At 45.4% G+C, this 15,223-nt stretch overlaps 1 protein-coding gene across 3 annotated transcripts in view; it reads right to left on the bottom strand.

Moving 5' to 3' along the window:
• The window catches only part of ASAP1 (ArfGAP with SH3 domain, ankyrin repeat and PH domain 1), a 293,429-nt gene that overhangs the window by 19,822 nt on the left and 258,384 nt on the right, over positions 1-15,223 (bottom strand). For all 3 annotated transcript variants that reach the window (XM_034763623.1, XM_034763624.1, XM_034763625.1), the window contains one exon: positions 12,695-12,856. In XM_034763623.1, the coding sequence (XP_034619514.1) occupies positions 12,695-12,856 (162 nt within the window). The remainder of the gene's footprint in view (positions 1-12,694; positions 12,857-15,223) is intronic.

A 15,223-nucleotide genomic window follows, 5' to 3' on the forward strand; every position in this document is an offset into this window, starting at 1 on the left:
ATATTTTCCATATAAACCTAAGTATATTTAAATGAGTATTTTTCATTCATAGATTCAGAAATTTTAAGGCCAGAAGAGACCATTAATATAATCTATCCTGATCTCCTGCATACCATATGTTTGAAAAACTGTCATTGATATCATCTATCTGCTGGCAAGAAAAAGCAAATCAGACTATAATAACTACTTCAAAGCATTTATTTTGTCTCTGAAACAATAAAAAAATACCACACAACATTGTCCCTCAACAATTTTGTTGGAAGGCACTACAAGGAAAGGGCAAATAAAGAGCAGCATCTTGCTTTGGAAGTAACACACTATTTTGTAAAAGCCATCATGAATTAGCCCTTGTTCACACAACAAATATTGATTTTGTAAGGATTGTTACATTATTCTAAGAAACAGTCCATTTACTCAATTCTGCCAGTAAGTGGAGGAAGAAAAAATTGAAGTCAGAATATCCAAACCTTGAATATCAAACTTGGCTTCATAATCACTAAAATCTCCAAGTCTTGAGCAATTGCAATTACAGTACCTTCTCTGTATAAGGGACCCAATTATTATCAACTCCTCCTACTATGACCCTATTCCTGAAGATCCTTAAGTGTGACATTAAAAGTGTTTCATTCATATCATTTGATCCCCTGATACCAAAACTTCAGTTAAATTCATTCCACAGAAAGTGAATTTACTGAAGTTATATCTAATGATCAAAGTCAAAAAGAAAGCACAGAATTTACTACACAAAGAAAATAAAATTTCATACAGTAGAACCTCAGAGTTATGAACACCAAAGCTACCAACTGACGGGTCAACCACAATCTCATTGGGACCGAAAGTACGCCATCAGGCAGCAGCAGAGACCAAAAAAAAAAAAAAAAAAAAATACAGTACAGCACCGTGTTAAATGTAAATTACTAAAAAATAAAGGGAAAGTTTATAAAAAATAGATTTGACAAGATAAGGAAACTTTGTGTGCTCTACCCTCTGACTAGATTTGATGGTGATCTGAGGTCTCTGCACTGCAAACTGGCTTGGCAAGCTCCACATCCGATATGAAGATTACGTTGAGATTTTCAAAACCATTCAGCAACAGCCTAATTGAGCTTCTGAAGTCAATGGTAAAGAAACTCCCATTAACTTCAAAAGGGAGCAGGCTAATCCTGAGCATTTATAAAAATTCCACTGTTAGAGTAGGTGGGCCCCAAGGCACAGTAACTCAGAAAGCGTTGGACAATGAAGGATTTTTATATCATCAATAAAAAAGCCTTTTTTTGTTTTGTTTTTTGCTGAGACCTGCCTGCTTGAAGACAAACTGTCCAGCTTGTAGTTGTAGGAGAAAGAATTTTCTGAGTTCTACGAAGCAATTTCACTCAGAACCAGAGAGTCAGAGAATCTGACTTCCTGACTGACAATGTTCAGTTAGGGGCCTGATTAATTAACTGAACTATCCATCTAGTAATGAAAGCTTTAAAAGAAGAGTTTTTTTGTTAGTTTGTTTTTCACTAGCTCTAAAATCTCGAAGTGTATTCTTTGTGAGGGTCCCGGACTTTGGTTTACCGGGGAAATGAAGGCAGCTATAAAAAATAAAATATAACAAATGGAAGATATGAATATAAATCAAAATTAGGAATTGTAGAAAATTGATAAGGGAAGCAAATGAACATAAGGAGAAAAGTATGGCCAGAAGAGTTAACAATAAGAAGGTGTTTTTGAAATATATTAGGCAGGGCTTTGGAGCTGTGCTCGGGCTCCGCTCCAGCTTCAGGCAAAAACCTGCAGCTCCACTGCTCCGGAGCTGCTCTGCGCTCCACTCCAAAGCCCTGATATTAGGAACAAAAAGAATCCTGACAACATATTGGTCCATTACTAGATTGAAATGGTGGAATTATCAATAATAATGCAGAAAAGGCAGAAGTGTTCAATAAATATTTCTGTTCTGTATTTGGGGAAAAACTGATGATACAGTCTCATCACATGGTGATGATAACACATTAGTATCTCTGGAGGATGTTAGCCAGAAGTGTAGCCACTGAATTTGACATTCTTTCCACTTTGTATGTTCAAACACTGTCAGCTAAAACCCAATCATCACATAGCTAGAAATAGTTTTAGGACTGTGAGAGGCAAGCCGTTCAGCTGCATGTTTGCAGTTCTGCTAATCAGAATGGGAGGTTGGGACAAAGAGTTAAGCTTCCATGAAAATAGAAGGAATGTTTCGACAGCCTTGGTTTTAGGTGCCTCTGACGTGTAAGTTTTATTGTTATGACTAGAAATGCTTTCGTGATAAGAATACTGAATTGTTATTGGCTGTTGCTATGGAAATTGTTAGCCTATTAGGGGCTATTATGATTTATGTGCTTTGTCAGGAGCAAATTTATAAAAAGTTTAGTTAGAAAGTGATCTTTGGAGCAGTCAGAGGAAGCTTTTTCTTGGGAAAGGATCTGACACCTAAGTTCCCCAGCAGCTAGACAGAAGGAGGGGGCCACCTGAAGCCTGGCTGCTGATTTCTTGAAACAATTTCAGACTTTTTCGGTAACTATAAATGTTTGGAATACTCAATTTACTGGCACAGTAGATATATACGTGTGTGTGTGTGCGTGTGTGTGTGTGTGTGTGCGTACGCTTGAGACCTAATTAAAAAGTAGTTTTAGGTAAAAGCATTTTGGTTTGTATCAATCATGTATAAGACGGAGGAGGTGTGATTTATTCCTGACATCACCTGGAGGGAAACAGTTAAATTACCACTGCTTTGGGTTCTGAAAAAAGACGGTTACTCACCGTTGTAACTGTTGTTCTTCGAGATGTGTTGCTCATATCCATTCCATTAGGGTGTGTGCGCGCCGCGTGCACGATCGTCGGAAGATTTTACCCTAGCAACACCGGCGGGTCGGCTGTGGAGCCCCCTAGAGTGGCGCCTTCATGGCGCTGAATATATACCCCAGCCGACCCGGCGCCCCCTCAGTTCCTTCTTGCCGGCTACTCCGACAGTGGGGACGGGGGGCGGGTTTGGAATGGATATGAGCAACACATCTCGAAGAACAACAGTTACAACGGTGAGTAACCGTCTTTTCTTCTTCGAGTGCTTGCTCATATCCATTCCATTAGGTGACTCCCAAGCCCAACTTAGGTGGTGGGGTCGGAGTGAGACATTGCTGTGTGCAAAACCGCTGACCCGAATGCAGCATCGTCCCTGGACTGCTGCACTAGTGCATAGTGGGCTGTAAACGTATGGACTGATGACCAAACCGCCGCTCTACAAATGTCCTGTATCGGAACATGTGCCAGGAAAGCAGTCGAGGAGGCTTGGGCCCTCGTGGAGTGAGCGGTGAGGTGCGGTGCTGAGACACCTGCCCGGTCATAGCAAGTCCGGATGCAAGACGTAATCCAGGAGGATAGGCGTTGTGAGGAGACCGGTGAGCCTTTCATTCGGTCGGCCACTGCAACGAAGAGTTGCGTCGTCTTTCTAAAGTGCTTTGTGCGGTCAATATAGAAGGCCAGGGCCCTTCGTACATCCAGGGAATGCAAACGTTGATCCTGGCGAGTGGCATGTGGTTTGGGATAAAAGACCGGGAGAAATATGTCCTGGTTGATATGAAATGGAGAAACCACCTTAGGGAGAAAGGCAGGATGTGGGCGAAGCTGCACTTTATCCTTATGGAAAACTGTATAAGGGGGCTCGGATGTAAGCGCCCTGAGTTCAGAAACTCGCCTTGCTGAGGTGATGGCTACGAGGAAGGCTGTCTTCCAGGATAGGTACAAAAGTGAGCAGGTGGCTAGTGGTTCGAATGGAGGACCTGTGAGTTTGGAGAGAACCAGATTGAGATCCCACGTCGGGACGGGATGACGCTGTTGCGGGTACGTCCGGTCTAAGCCCTTGAGGAATCTAACAACCATCGGGTTAGAGAATACCGAGGACGCGAGTTCCCCTGGGTGAAAGGCCGATATAGCGGCCAGGTGAACTCTAATTGAAGATATCGCCAACCCTTGTTGTTTTAGGGAGAGGAGATATTCCAATATGAGAGGAATGGGTGCCTGCAACGGGGACGTGGCTCGTTGTTCGCACCAACAGGAGAACCGTTTCCACTTGGCCAGGTACGTGGTCCGTGTTGAGGGTTTCCTACTGCTCAGCAGGATCTGTTGGACAGAGTGTGAGCATTGCCGCTCTGCCTGGGTGAACCATGGAGCAGCCACGCCGTGAGGTGGAGTGATTGCAGGTCGGGGTGACGCAGCCGACCGTGGTCCTGAGATATGAGATCCGGACATAATGGAAGCGGGATCGGTGTCTGAACCGAGAGTTCCAACAGTGTGGTGTACCAATGTTGTCTCGGCCACGCTGGAGCGACCAGAATTATCTGTGCCTGGTCTCTGCGCAATTTGAGCAGTACCTTGTGGACCAGAGGAAACGGAGGGAAGGCATAAAACAGGTGGTCTTTCCAGGGAAGGAGAAACGCATCCGAGAGGGAGCCCGGAGCTCGACCTTGTAGGGAGCAGAACATGTGGCACTTCCTGTTGTCTCGGGATGCAAACAGGTCTATCTGGGGAAACCCCCACTTCTGGAAGACGGAATGTATGATGTCCGGACGGATAGACCACTCGTGCGTTTGGAAGGACCTGCTGAGTCGGTCCGCTAGAGTGTTCTGGACTCCAGGGAGGAACGATGCCGTGAGATGGATCGAGTGGGCGATGCAGAAGTCCCACAGGCGAATGGCCTCTTGGCATAGAATTGACGAACGTGCTCCTCCTTGCTTGTTGATGTAAAACATGGCCGTGGTGTTGTCGATGAGAACCAACACACAGCGGCCACGTAGGAGATTGAGGAATGCCTGGCACGCCAGGCGTACCGCCATCAGTTCCCGAACATTGATGTGCAGGGCTAACTGGGATGCAGTCCACAGGCCCTGGGTATGGTGTTCGTTGAGATGGGCGCCCCAACCCAGAGATGACGCGTCTGTGACCAGGTGCAGAGAGGGTTGTGGGGCGTGAAATGGCATCCCCTCGCAGACCACATTGTGATCTAGCCACCAGGTGAGGGAGGCCAGGATCGAGTTCGGGACCGTGACCACCAAGTTCAGGCTGTCTCGATGTGGACGGTATATTGATGACACCCAGGTTTGAAGCGGGCGAAGCCGAAGTCTGGCATGCCTGGTTACGTACGTGCAGGAAGCCATGTGACCCAGCAGGGTAAGGCACGACCTCACCGTGGTAGTTGGGAAGGCCTTGAGCCCTTGAATGAGGTTCGTGATGGTGCCAAAGCGGTTGTCTGGCAGGATGGCTTGTGCACGTCTGGAGTCTAGAACTGCGCCGATGAATTCTATTCTCTGGGTAGGTTCTAGAGTGGATTTGTCCTTGTTGAGTAGGATGCCCAACTCGTTGAATGTGTGCACTATTCTGTGGACGTGAGCTTGAACTTGCTCCTTGGTGCGACCGCGCACCAGCCAGTCGTCTAGGTACGGGAACACCTGTACCCCTTGCCGACGAAGGTACGCTGCCACGACAGCCATACATTTCGTGAACACTCTTGGGGCCGAGGATAGGCCGAAGGGAAGGACAGCAAATTGGTAGTGCACCGTGTTTACCACGAATTGCAGGAAGCGTCTGTGAGGCGGGTAAATTGCAACGTGAAAGTATGCGTCTTTCATGTCGAGGGCGGCGAACCAGTCTCCAGGATCGAGGGAAGGGATGATGGCCCCCAAAGAGACCATGCGGAACTTCAACTTTACTACGAATTTGTTGAGTCCGCGCAAGTCCAAGATGGGCCGCAGACCTCCTTTGGACTTGGGGATCAGGAAGTAACGGGAATAAAATCCCCTGCCCCTTAACTCTATCGGAACCTCCTCTATGGCCCCCATGGCAAGGAGCGTAGAAACCTCCTGTATAAGAAGTTGCTCGTGAGAAGGGTCCCTGAAGAGGGACGGGGAAGGGGGGTGGGAGGGGGGGATAGAAGAAAACTGGATAGCGTATCCCCTCTCCACCGTGCGGAGGACCCAACGGTCCGAAGTTATAAGGGACCAAGCACGGTGGAAGTGGGAGAGGCGATCCCGAAAGGAGGGAGCTGGATCCTGGGGGATGACTGGGGCGCCGTCCTCGACCGCACCTTCAAAAGTTCTGTCTAGGACCTGAAGGTGGTCTTGGTGGCCCTTGGTTCTGACCGGGTTGAGGGCCAGCCCATCTTCTCCTACCACCTCGCCCTCGCCTTCTGGCAGGGTCCTGTCTCTGGCGAGGTGGAGGGGGGTAAAAACGTTGAGGCTGGGGCCTAAATGGTCTGCGCTGGGGACCCGCAACATGCATCCCCAAGGAGCGCATGATTGTCCTGGAGTCTTTGAGGCTCTGCAATCGAGAGTCCGTCTTCTCCGAGAACAGCCCCTGTCCTTCAAAGGGCAAATCCTGTAGGGTCTGCTGTAATTCAGGGGGCAAACCCGAGACTTGGAGCCAGGAGGTCCTGCGCATAGCGATACCTGTGGCCAGGGTCCTTGCGGCCGAGTCCGCTATATCCAGGGAGGCCTGTAAGGAGGTCCGAGCCACCTTCTTACCCTCCTCGACCATGGCTCCAAACTCTTCCCTGGACTCTTGGGGAATCAACTCCTTAAACTTCCCCATAGAGTTCCAGGAGTTGAAATTGTAGCGGCTCAGTAGCGCCTGTTGATTCGCCGCTCTAAGTTGTAGCCCTCCGGCTGAGTAAACCTTACGGCCGAACAGATCAAGCCGCTTAGCCTCTTTTGATTTTGGCGCTGCAGCCTGCTGGCCGTGGCGCTCTCGTGCATTCACTGATTCCACCACTAGTGAACACGGTTGGGGGTGTGTGTACAAGTACCCATAGTCCTTAGATGGGACAAAGTATTTCCTTTCCACCCCTCTCGCTGTGGGTGGAATGGAGGCAGGAGTCTGCCATATCGTATTCGCGTTCGTTTGGATCGTGCGGATCAAGGGTAACGCCACCCTCGATGGGGCATCCGATCCAAGGATATTCACGATCGGGTCGTGCACCTCCACTATCTCCTCCGTCTGCAGGTCCATGTTACGGGCCATCCTGCGGAGGAGATCCTGGTGAGCCCGAAGATCTATCGGAGGGGGACCCGTGCATGAAGTGCCCGCCACTGCCTCATCCGGAGAGGAGGAGGAGGACGCCTCCGGCGGTAGTGGATCCAAGGGGGGGGCCCGGTCCCCCTGGTCTTGGGTCTGAGCGTCACCTGTACTTGGGTCCACGGTGTCGGGTGGTGTGGACACAGAAGCCTCTACGCCTCCAGGCGGAGGCCGAGAGATGGTGGATTCTGGGGCCCTTCTGGCCGAGTGACCCGAGCGAGAGGTCGATGGTAGTGAAGCCCCTTGCTCCTGGTGGTACGCCCACGGGGTCCAAAACGACCAGTGAGATGGTCCATGAGGGTGGTCCTCTGCCCTCTCCTGCCAATGGCCCAAGTCTCGTTCCTCGGCCTGTCCCTGAGGGGGGTATGCCGATCTCGACAGGTCCTCCGATGAGCGAGATGCCGATCTTGACGGCCATGGCGGTGCCGCGCAAGATGAAACGATCCCCGTGGTCTGCGGTGCCGCACGGTGCCGGTCCGGAGATGATCTATCTCTGTGCGGTGCCGGCGATCGGTGCCGGGACCGCGACCGGTGCCGATGACCTCGTCGGTGCCGGGAGTCGGATCTGGACCTCGACGAGGACCTAGAGTATGCCCGGTGCCGGGATCGGCCCCTCGGCGTCGAGCGTCGAGCGTGGCGGTGCCGAGAACTACGTCTCGACGTTGACCGGTGCCGACGATCATATCGGTGCCGAGACGTAGAGCGGTGCCGCGAAGAAGATCTTGACCGCGAGTACGACCGGCGCCGAGGCGATATTCGGTGCCGGGACTGCGAGCGGCGTGGGGACCTGCTTCGGGACCTGGATCGGCGCCGAGGTTCCAGCCCTTGTGATGGAGGGCGCATCAAGGCAGGTTTCCCTCTTGACTGTACCGGGCGAGTCAGCGGTGCAGTCGGTGCCGGTGGTTGAGGCGGTGCCGGCTCCGTGAGAGCTATCAAGTCTCTCGCCGCCTCGAAGGTCTCCGGAGTCGACGGGAGACACTGTATCACCGCCGGCCTCGGTGGAGACGCTATTTGTACCGGACTCGACGGCCTCGGCGCCGGAGTCGACGGTGCTGGAGGCGCCTGTTTCCGTTGCTCCACCGGCGGACGCGGCTCTACCCCCGGCACTGGGGGAGCCGGCGCCTTCGGCACGGACGTCCCCGTCTTATGGGCTTTTTTATGCCCTGGGGATAATGACCGGCGCCGCGGCACTTGCTGTGTTTGCGGTGCCGACGAGGTCCGGTGCCGGGGAGGCTTGTCTGACGCCACTCGCGTGGTCGTCATAGCCGGTGCCGCCGGGGCACTGCGCACCGAAGTGCTAGGCGTCGGAGTCTGGCCCGTGGAAGGAGTGTCCGGGCTAAGTGCCGCCTCCATTAGGAGTTGCCTGAGCCGAAAGTCCCGCTCCTTTTTGGTTCTTGGTTTGAAGGCCTTACAGATCTTGCATTTGTCTGTTTGGTGGGACTCTCCCAGGCACTTCAAACAGGAGTCGTGCGGGTCGCTCGTTGGCATAGGCTTAGCGCAGGAGGCGCACTGCTTGAAGCCGGGAGCGTTGGGCATGAGCCCGGGACCGCGGCCGGGGAAGAAAGGGGGAGACGACCCCCTTAACCCCTTAAACTATAATAACAACTATAACAAGTTTAAACTATTGAACTATAAACACTATAACTACAACTATAACTATAACTCTGAATGACTAAGTACGCTAGGGAGAGTGGAGATCAGCTATGCCGCGCTCCACAGTTCCAACGACCGTCAGGGGCGGTAAGAAGGAACTAAGGGGGCGCCGGGTCGGCTGGGGTATATATTCAGCGCCATGAAGGCGCCACTCTAGGGGGCTCCACAGCCGACCCGCCGGTGTTGCTAGGGTAAAATCTTCCGACGATCGTGCACGCGGCGCGCACACACCCTAATGGAATGGATATGAGCAAGCACTCGAAGAAGAACTCAGGGTATCAGAAGCTACTAAAGTTAGATGTTTTTTAAATCAGCAGGTTCATTTAACTTGCATCTAAGAGTTTAAAAGAGCTGGCTGAGGAGCTCACTGGACTATTATGTTGATTTTCAATAAGTCTTGGAGCACTGAGGAAGTTCCACAAGACTGGAAGAAGGAATATGTTGTGCCAATTTTTAAAAAAGGTAAAGGAGATGACCCAGGTAGTTATAGGCCTATCAGCCTGACATCAATCCTGGGCAAAATAATGGAGCGGCTGATACAGGACTCAGTTAATAAAGAATAAAAGAAGGGTAATGTCCTTAATGCAAATCAACATGATTTTACAGAAAATAGATCCTGTTAAACTAACTTGATAGCTTTTTTTGATGAGATTACAAGTTTGGTCAATAAGGATAATAGTGCTGACGTAACATATTTAGACTTCTCTAAGGCGTTCGATTTTGGTACCACACAACATTTTGATTAAAAAACTAGAATGATATAAAATGAACATGGCACACATTGAATGAATTAAAAATTGGCTAAAATTGTCTCAAAATATAAACAGAGAATTGTCACTGAACAGGTATATTTCCAGTGGGGTCCCAAAAGGATCGTTTTTGGCCCTATTCTATTTAACATTTTTATCACTGACCTGGAAGAAAACATGAAGTGATCACTGATAAAAGTTTGCAATGACACACAAACTGGAGGAGTGGTAAATAATGAAGAGGATGGGTCACTGATTCAGAGCAATCTGGATTGCTTGGTAAATGGGGTGCAACCAAACAATATGCGTTTTAATATGGCGAACTGTGAATGTATGTATCTAGGAACACAGAATTGTAGACCATACTTACAAAGTGGGGAAATGACTCTATTCCTGGAAGCAATGACTGAAAAAGATTTGGAGGATAATCAGCAGAACATTAACTCCCGGTGTGATGCTGTGGCAAAAAAGCTGATGTGATCCTGGGATGTGTAAACAGGGGAATCTTATGCAGGAGTAGAAAGGTAACCTTATCTCTATAGTGGGCACTGGTGCGATCGCTGATGGAATACTACACCAGTCCTAGTGCCCAGAATTAAGAAGGATGTTGATAAATTGGGGAGGGTTCAGAGAAGAGCCACAAGAATGATTATAATGATAGACTGAAATAGCTCAATCTATTTATTTTAACAAAGAGAAGTTTAAGGGGTGACTTGATTACAGTCTATAAGCATCTACCTGAGGAACAAATATTTAATAATGGGTTCTTTAATCTAGCAGAGAAAGGTATAATACAATCGAATCGCTGGAAGTTGAATTTAAACAAATTCAGACTGGAAATAAAGTGTAAATTTTTAACAGGGAGAATAATTAATAATTGGAACAATTTACCAAAGGCTGTGATGGATTCTCCAACGCTGACAATTTTAAAATCAAGATTGGATGTCTTCTAAAAGATATGATTTAGGAATTATTATGTGGAAGTTCTATGGCCTGTGTAATATAGGAGGTCAGGCTAGATGATCACAATGGCCCCTTCTGGCCTTTCAATCTATGAATGCACTCCCCACTTTGTCCTGAAATAGCCCAAGGACGTGCTTCAGGGCATGCTGCAAAGCCTCTCTTCACTTCTCAAGTTTTTAAGAAAGTAGATGAATGTAACAGAGAAGTATATGAAACTTTCACTTTCATTGGGCTTTTTCATCTCTCATACTGGAATCTGTCCTGAGTCTCAAATACAGATGACAGACAAATCAGTACTGGAATCAGACTGGGATCTAGTGTAAGCCCAAAGGTTGCTGACTGGACTAATTATATGGCTTTTATGTTTGTCAGAGATTTTAGCTTTAGAATGGGACAGCCATAGCAATCTGAGTAAAGTGTGAGTGACCCATTAAACATTTTTTGGACCTAAATCCTAAAGTTAAGGGGGCTTAGGGAAGTCCTGCCAGCTGGACTCAGTGCAAAGTAAAATCACATGGGCCTGAGATGCATTGTGTCCAAAAAGCTAGATTTGGCAGAAAAAAAAACATTTGGGACATCTGTGATAGTCACTTGGAAATACCCCAGAAAAATACATCAATCTGTATTTACTTGCAGCAGTATCAAATGTTTACTGCACATAGCATTATGCTGACAGATACTGATGACTGCATCAATCACAAGACTTTGAGAGTGGGTGTGAACACATCCTTCAATCAATATAACTGTCAGGATAAGTTAATCTGAACCCTCCCATCTAAGAAGAAATGGTGTTGACTGGAAAAGGCATTTTTTGTTCAGTGGCCATTGGACTGAAACATCTCTCTTGGTATAGATTTTTTTTTTTTTTTTTTAACACTGACTCAATGTATCATCAGTGCCAGACACTTTCACTAGTATCTGTCAGTAATGTCTACAGACTCTTTTAAATGGTTGATCAAAATATTAAATGAGGTTTGATTTATTGTCTCTTGCATACATGCATATTTACCTATAATAAAAACAAAAACAAACCAAAAAAATCAGGTGTTGTGAATCTGCCCAGGAATTTGGACTGTGTGGGCAGAGAGTTTTGCCGAGTATTGTTTGTGGTCTGTGTGTATGTAGGCAGAACACAGAGAAACTGAAAACAGACCGGACAGAGAGAGACGCAGAGGAAAAAAAACGAGAAAGCCCAGCAGTAGCCGGCGAGCACAGCATGACACTGGAAAAAGCGAGGGAGTGAGCTTTTGGGTCTGTTAGCCAATGAGGTAGTAACGTAAGAAACTGCTCCTCTTGTTCTTGATTCCTCCTGCGTTCGGAGAAACAGAGATTTTGTACATTCCATGTAAGTAAACAAGATTACATGAAAGAAAATGCAAGACTATCAATTTCTACTAGTCAAAGTCAAACTCTGACTAGCCAATCTGGTTGAAAAGGGGGAACCATAGCATTTTGCTTTACACCAATTCCTCTTCTCATTTTTTCTAAGCGCTTCTCTTCACGTACTGTACAATGCTGCTGGTGCACCCTGTAGTGCTTTAGTGAACATGCTACTATGCCAACAGGAGAGCTTCTCTTGTCAGCATAGTTAATTCACCTCCCTGAGAGGCGGTAGCTATGTACATAGTGCTGTCTACTAGGGAGGGGAGGTCAGTTAGGTCAATATAACTATGTCGCTCAGAGGTGTGGATTTTTCACCCCTGAGCAATGTAGTGAAACTAATATAGGTCTGTATTATAGACCTGGCTTTCGGCTAAAGAAGAATGTGATGTGCTGGGGCTGGTTTTATGAAAGGTGGCAGCTTTCCCTCAGAAAAGATTTGTCTTTATCATGACAAAGGAATTCCTTTAAGAGTGTCAGCTATCAGGAGTAGGCAGGATTTACAAATAGAAGCAGAAGATTGACTGGGCTAGTTAGTCTTTACTATGAAAAGAAAGGGCCTATCTGGATAGGTCTGTAATAAATGTTTCTATAAAGTTTTTCTCAGTAAAGTATCCTGTTATACAAATACTTAATCTGTTTTTTACATCCTCCTACTGGCAGAAAGATGTAAACCCTGCAGTCTCTGGACTGGTACAGGCAACATCACAGAGAGCCTGGGGATTTATTTGAGGATAGAACTGTTCTGAAATTCCACAAAATATATAAGCAATACCAACAATGGAAAGATATCACTGACTAAGAGATGCAAGTAACATACATCACCCATCTGAAGTTTTGTTTTATTTTGCATTTCTACAACTCACCCCAAGGAATTGGGCCCTTATTCTGGGGTCCATGAGGTAGCGGGCTTGGTGGGTCAGAGAGGGTTCTTTTATGTCCAGGGGGTGGGGGAGGTGGTCTCTTCTTGGAAAGAGTGGAGCTGCCACTGGAGGGTTGAGTGCTTAGAGGAAGGGTTGAAGGTGGACCTGTAAAATTAACAAAAAATCTTTTTACCAAAACAGAATGTGTAACATCAAAATAGCACCGGAGAATTAAAAATCAGAATATAGTAAAATGGAGCAAAGGACTGAAAACAAAAATAAGCCATGCCAAAACATTGTTGAGATTAATGACATACCCATCACCTTTTAGCCATTTTAATTGTAATAGGACAGTATGCAATTTGACAATAAATATACATATATTTTAAAATGTACATTCACATAAGGTTAATCACTACGGGATTTATAATTTTAGGCATTGTTAAAAACAGCAGAAAATGTTTTAAATCTTTATAAACTATTTATTGAAGATAAAGTACTTCAATTAGGGTTTAAGAATTACTATTTATAAAATCTCCATACCACAATGAAACAACAAACTAAATCTTTTAGCATGCTGTCACTATTGTAGATTCAGAGATTCGTATCATAGCTAATGTGACTAACAAAGTTTTTACAATTTTTTTCCTTTAGCAAACTTTCCTTAAATGCTGAGAAACAGGTTTCTGAAATAAATTCATTTTTCTATTGTTAATTGCTATTGTTTTTGTGTGGATTAAATATATAGTGCATGACAAAGTGTTAAACCTAGAGGATAAGAAACAAACATTACAAAACCCCATTATAAACATATATAATAGTACACTGGCATTTGTTTAGAAGGCTCAAAACACTCTTGCAGCTAATAAAGTAATAATGCATTTTTGGGCCATGATCCTGCAATGAGCTCTGCATGGGCCTTTGGCTGGATAGAGCCTACTAGTCCGAGACTCTGTTCAGATGCAGGGATCTTCCCACATAGCACTTATTGCAAGATTTAGGCATTAAAGATAGCATCTATGAATACTTAATCATTCCTCCATTCAAAACATGTCTACATATACACTGAATATTACTTATGATTTAAATAATAATATGGTCTCTTGTTTAAGTCACAGAGTAGAACCTTGCTAATTTGCAGTTTGCTAATCTATATACCCCATAATTTGCACACAAGCAGTGCTGTTTCCTCCCCCAGAAAATACAGAGCTCTGAGTGGATATTATGAAGACTATGTTACTTTTACAAGTGTACTGCAAAACGTGTATGTAAAAATAATGCGAACCAAATTACACGTCAAATGTGTGAACAAATCATTATAAATTTTGCAATGAATTATCCTTGCTATTTTTGTTTAAACTTATTCACCAATTCAGTAATTTGCAAGTCTCCCAGACATTAGTGCAAATTAACGCACTTCTTCTATACTGATTTTATCATTTAGTTTTTATGTGAATAACTTCTGTATCTTTTAAAATTTCAGTATAAAAAAAGCTAAAATATAGACAGTTTTGGTGCTATAAATCTGGATTGAGGATCCTGTAGACTTGTGCAACACAGAAGCTCTTCATTTTATTTTTTTATGAATGATTGTATGAAGTGCTACAAACCAACAGCAGCTCAAAATATAACCTTAGAAGGACTTCAGTACTCATTGTGCTGCTACTAACACTATTCTAAAGTCACAGTTAATACAACATATTTGTTTGCTACACAAGGACAGAAGAAAAGAGGTAATTATTTGAAATCTCCACTTTGGAGCTACATGTGCTGACACATGGATCTGATAAATGCAAACCACTGAAGTTCTTACAGTTTTACCCCATCACTCCCTAGTGACCAATTGATGGAAGTGCATACCGTCTTTATCAGTCACTAATCGGAAGTTTCCTTCCAGCTGAACTACAGTACAAACAATCCAAGCTTCATTCAAAAAATGGAGAAAGTATCCTGAATTGGCACTGTATACTCTCATTTAAATTAAGGCAACATAAAGCTTCAAACTCCAGTGGAAGTAAACCGAGTAAGATCTCTCTCTTTCATGCAAAACAAGAACTTGACTAAGAATAAATATTTCAACAACCAAAAGTAAAATTAAATAGAAAAAACTTGTGACTAAAACTTAGATAGAGTGTACACATTTTTAATACCTCATGATACTAACATGTAGAGTGACCAGACAGCAACTGTGAAAAAACGGGACAGCGGGTGGGGGGGGTAACAGGTGCCTATATAAGAAAAAGTCCCAAAAAACAGGACTGTCCCTTTAAAAACGGGACAGCTGGTCACCCTACTAACATGTCTATAGATATCACAGAAAGAGTTTAAAACTTTTATAATTTTATAGTTTTCAAAGGTTCACATTCTAACATGTGAAATTTATGGATGGTACAATAGCAATAATTAACATACAACTCCTTTCAGTAGAAGCATTTCAAATCACGTTGCAAATTTTAAGACTTGCAACATACATTGTAAGGTAGGTAGGTAGGGATAGATCAGTGATTTGAGCATTGGCCTGCTAAACTCAGG

The sequence above is a fragment of the Trachemys scripta genome, chromosome 2 (assembly GCF_013100865.1).
Source record: "Trachemys scripta elegans isolate TJP31775 chromosome 2, CAS_Tse_1.0, whole genome shotgun sequence".
Classification (NCBI taxonomy): domain Eukaryota; kingdom Metazoa; phylum Chordata; order Testudines; family Emydidae; genus Trachemys; species Trachemys scripta.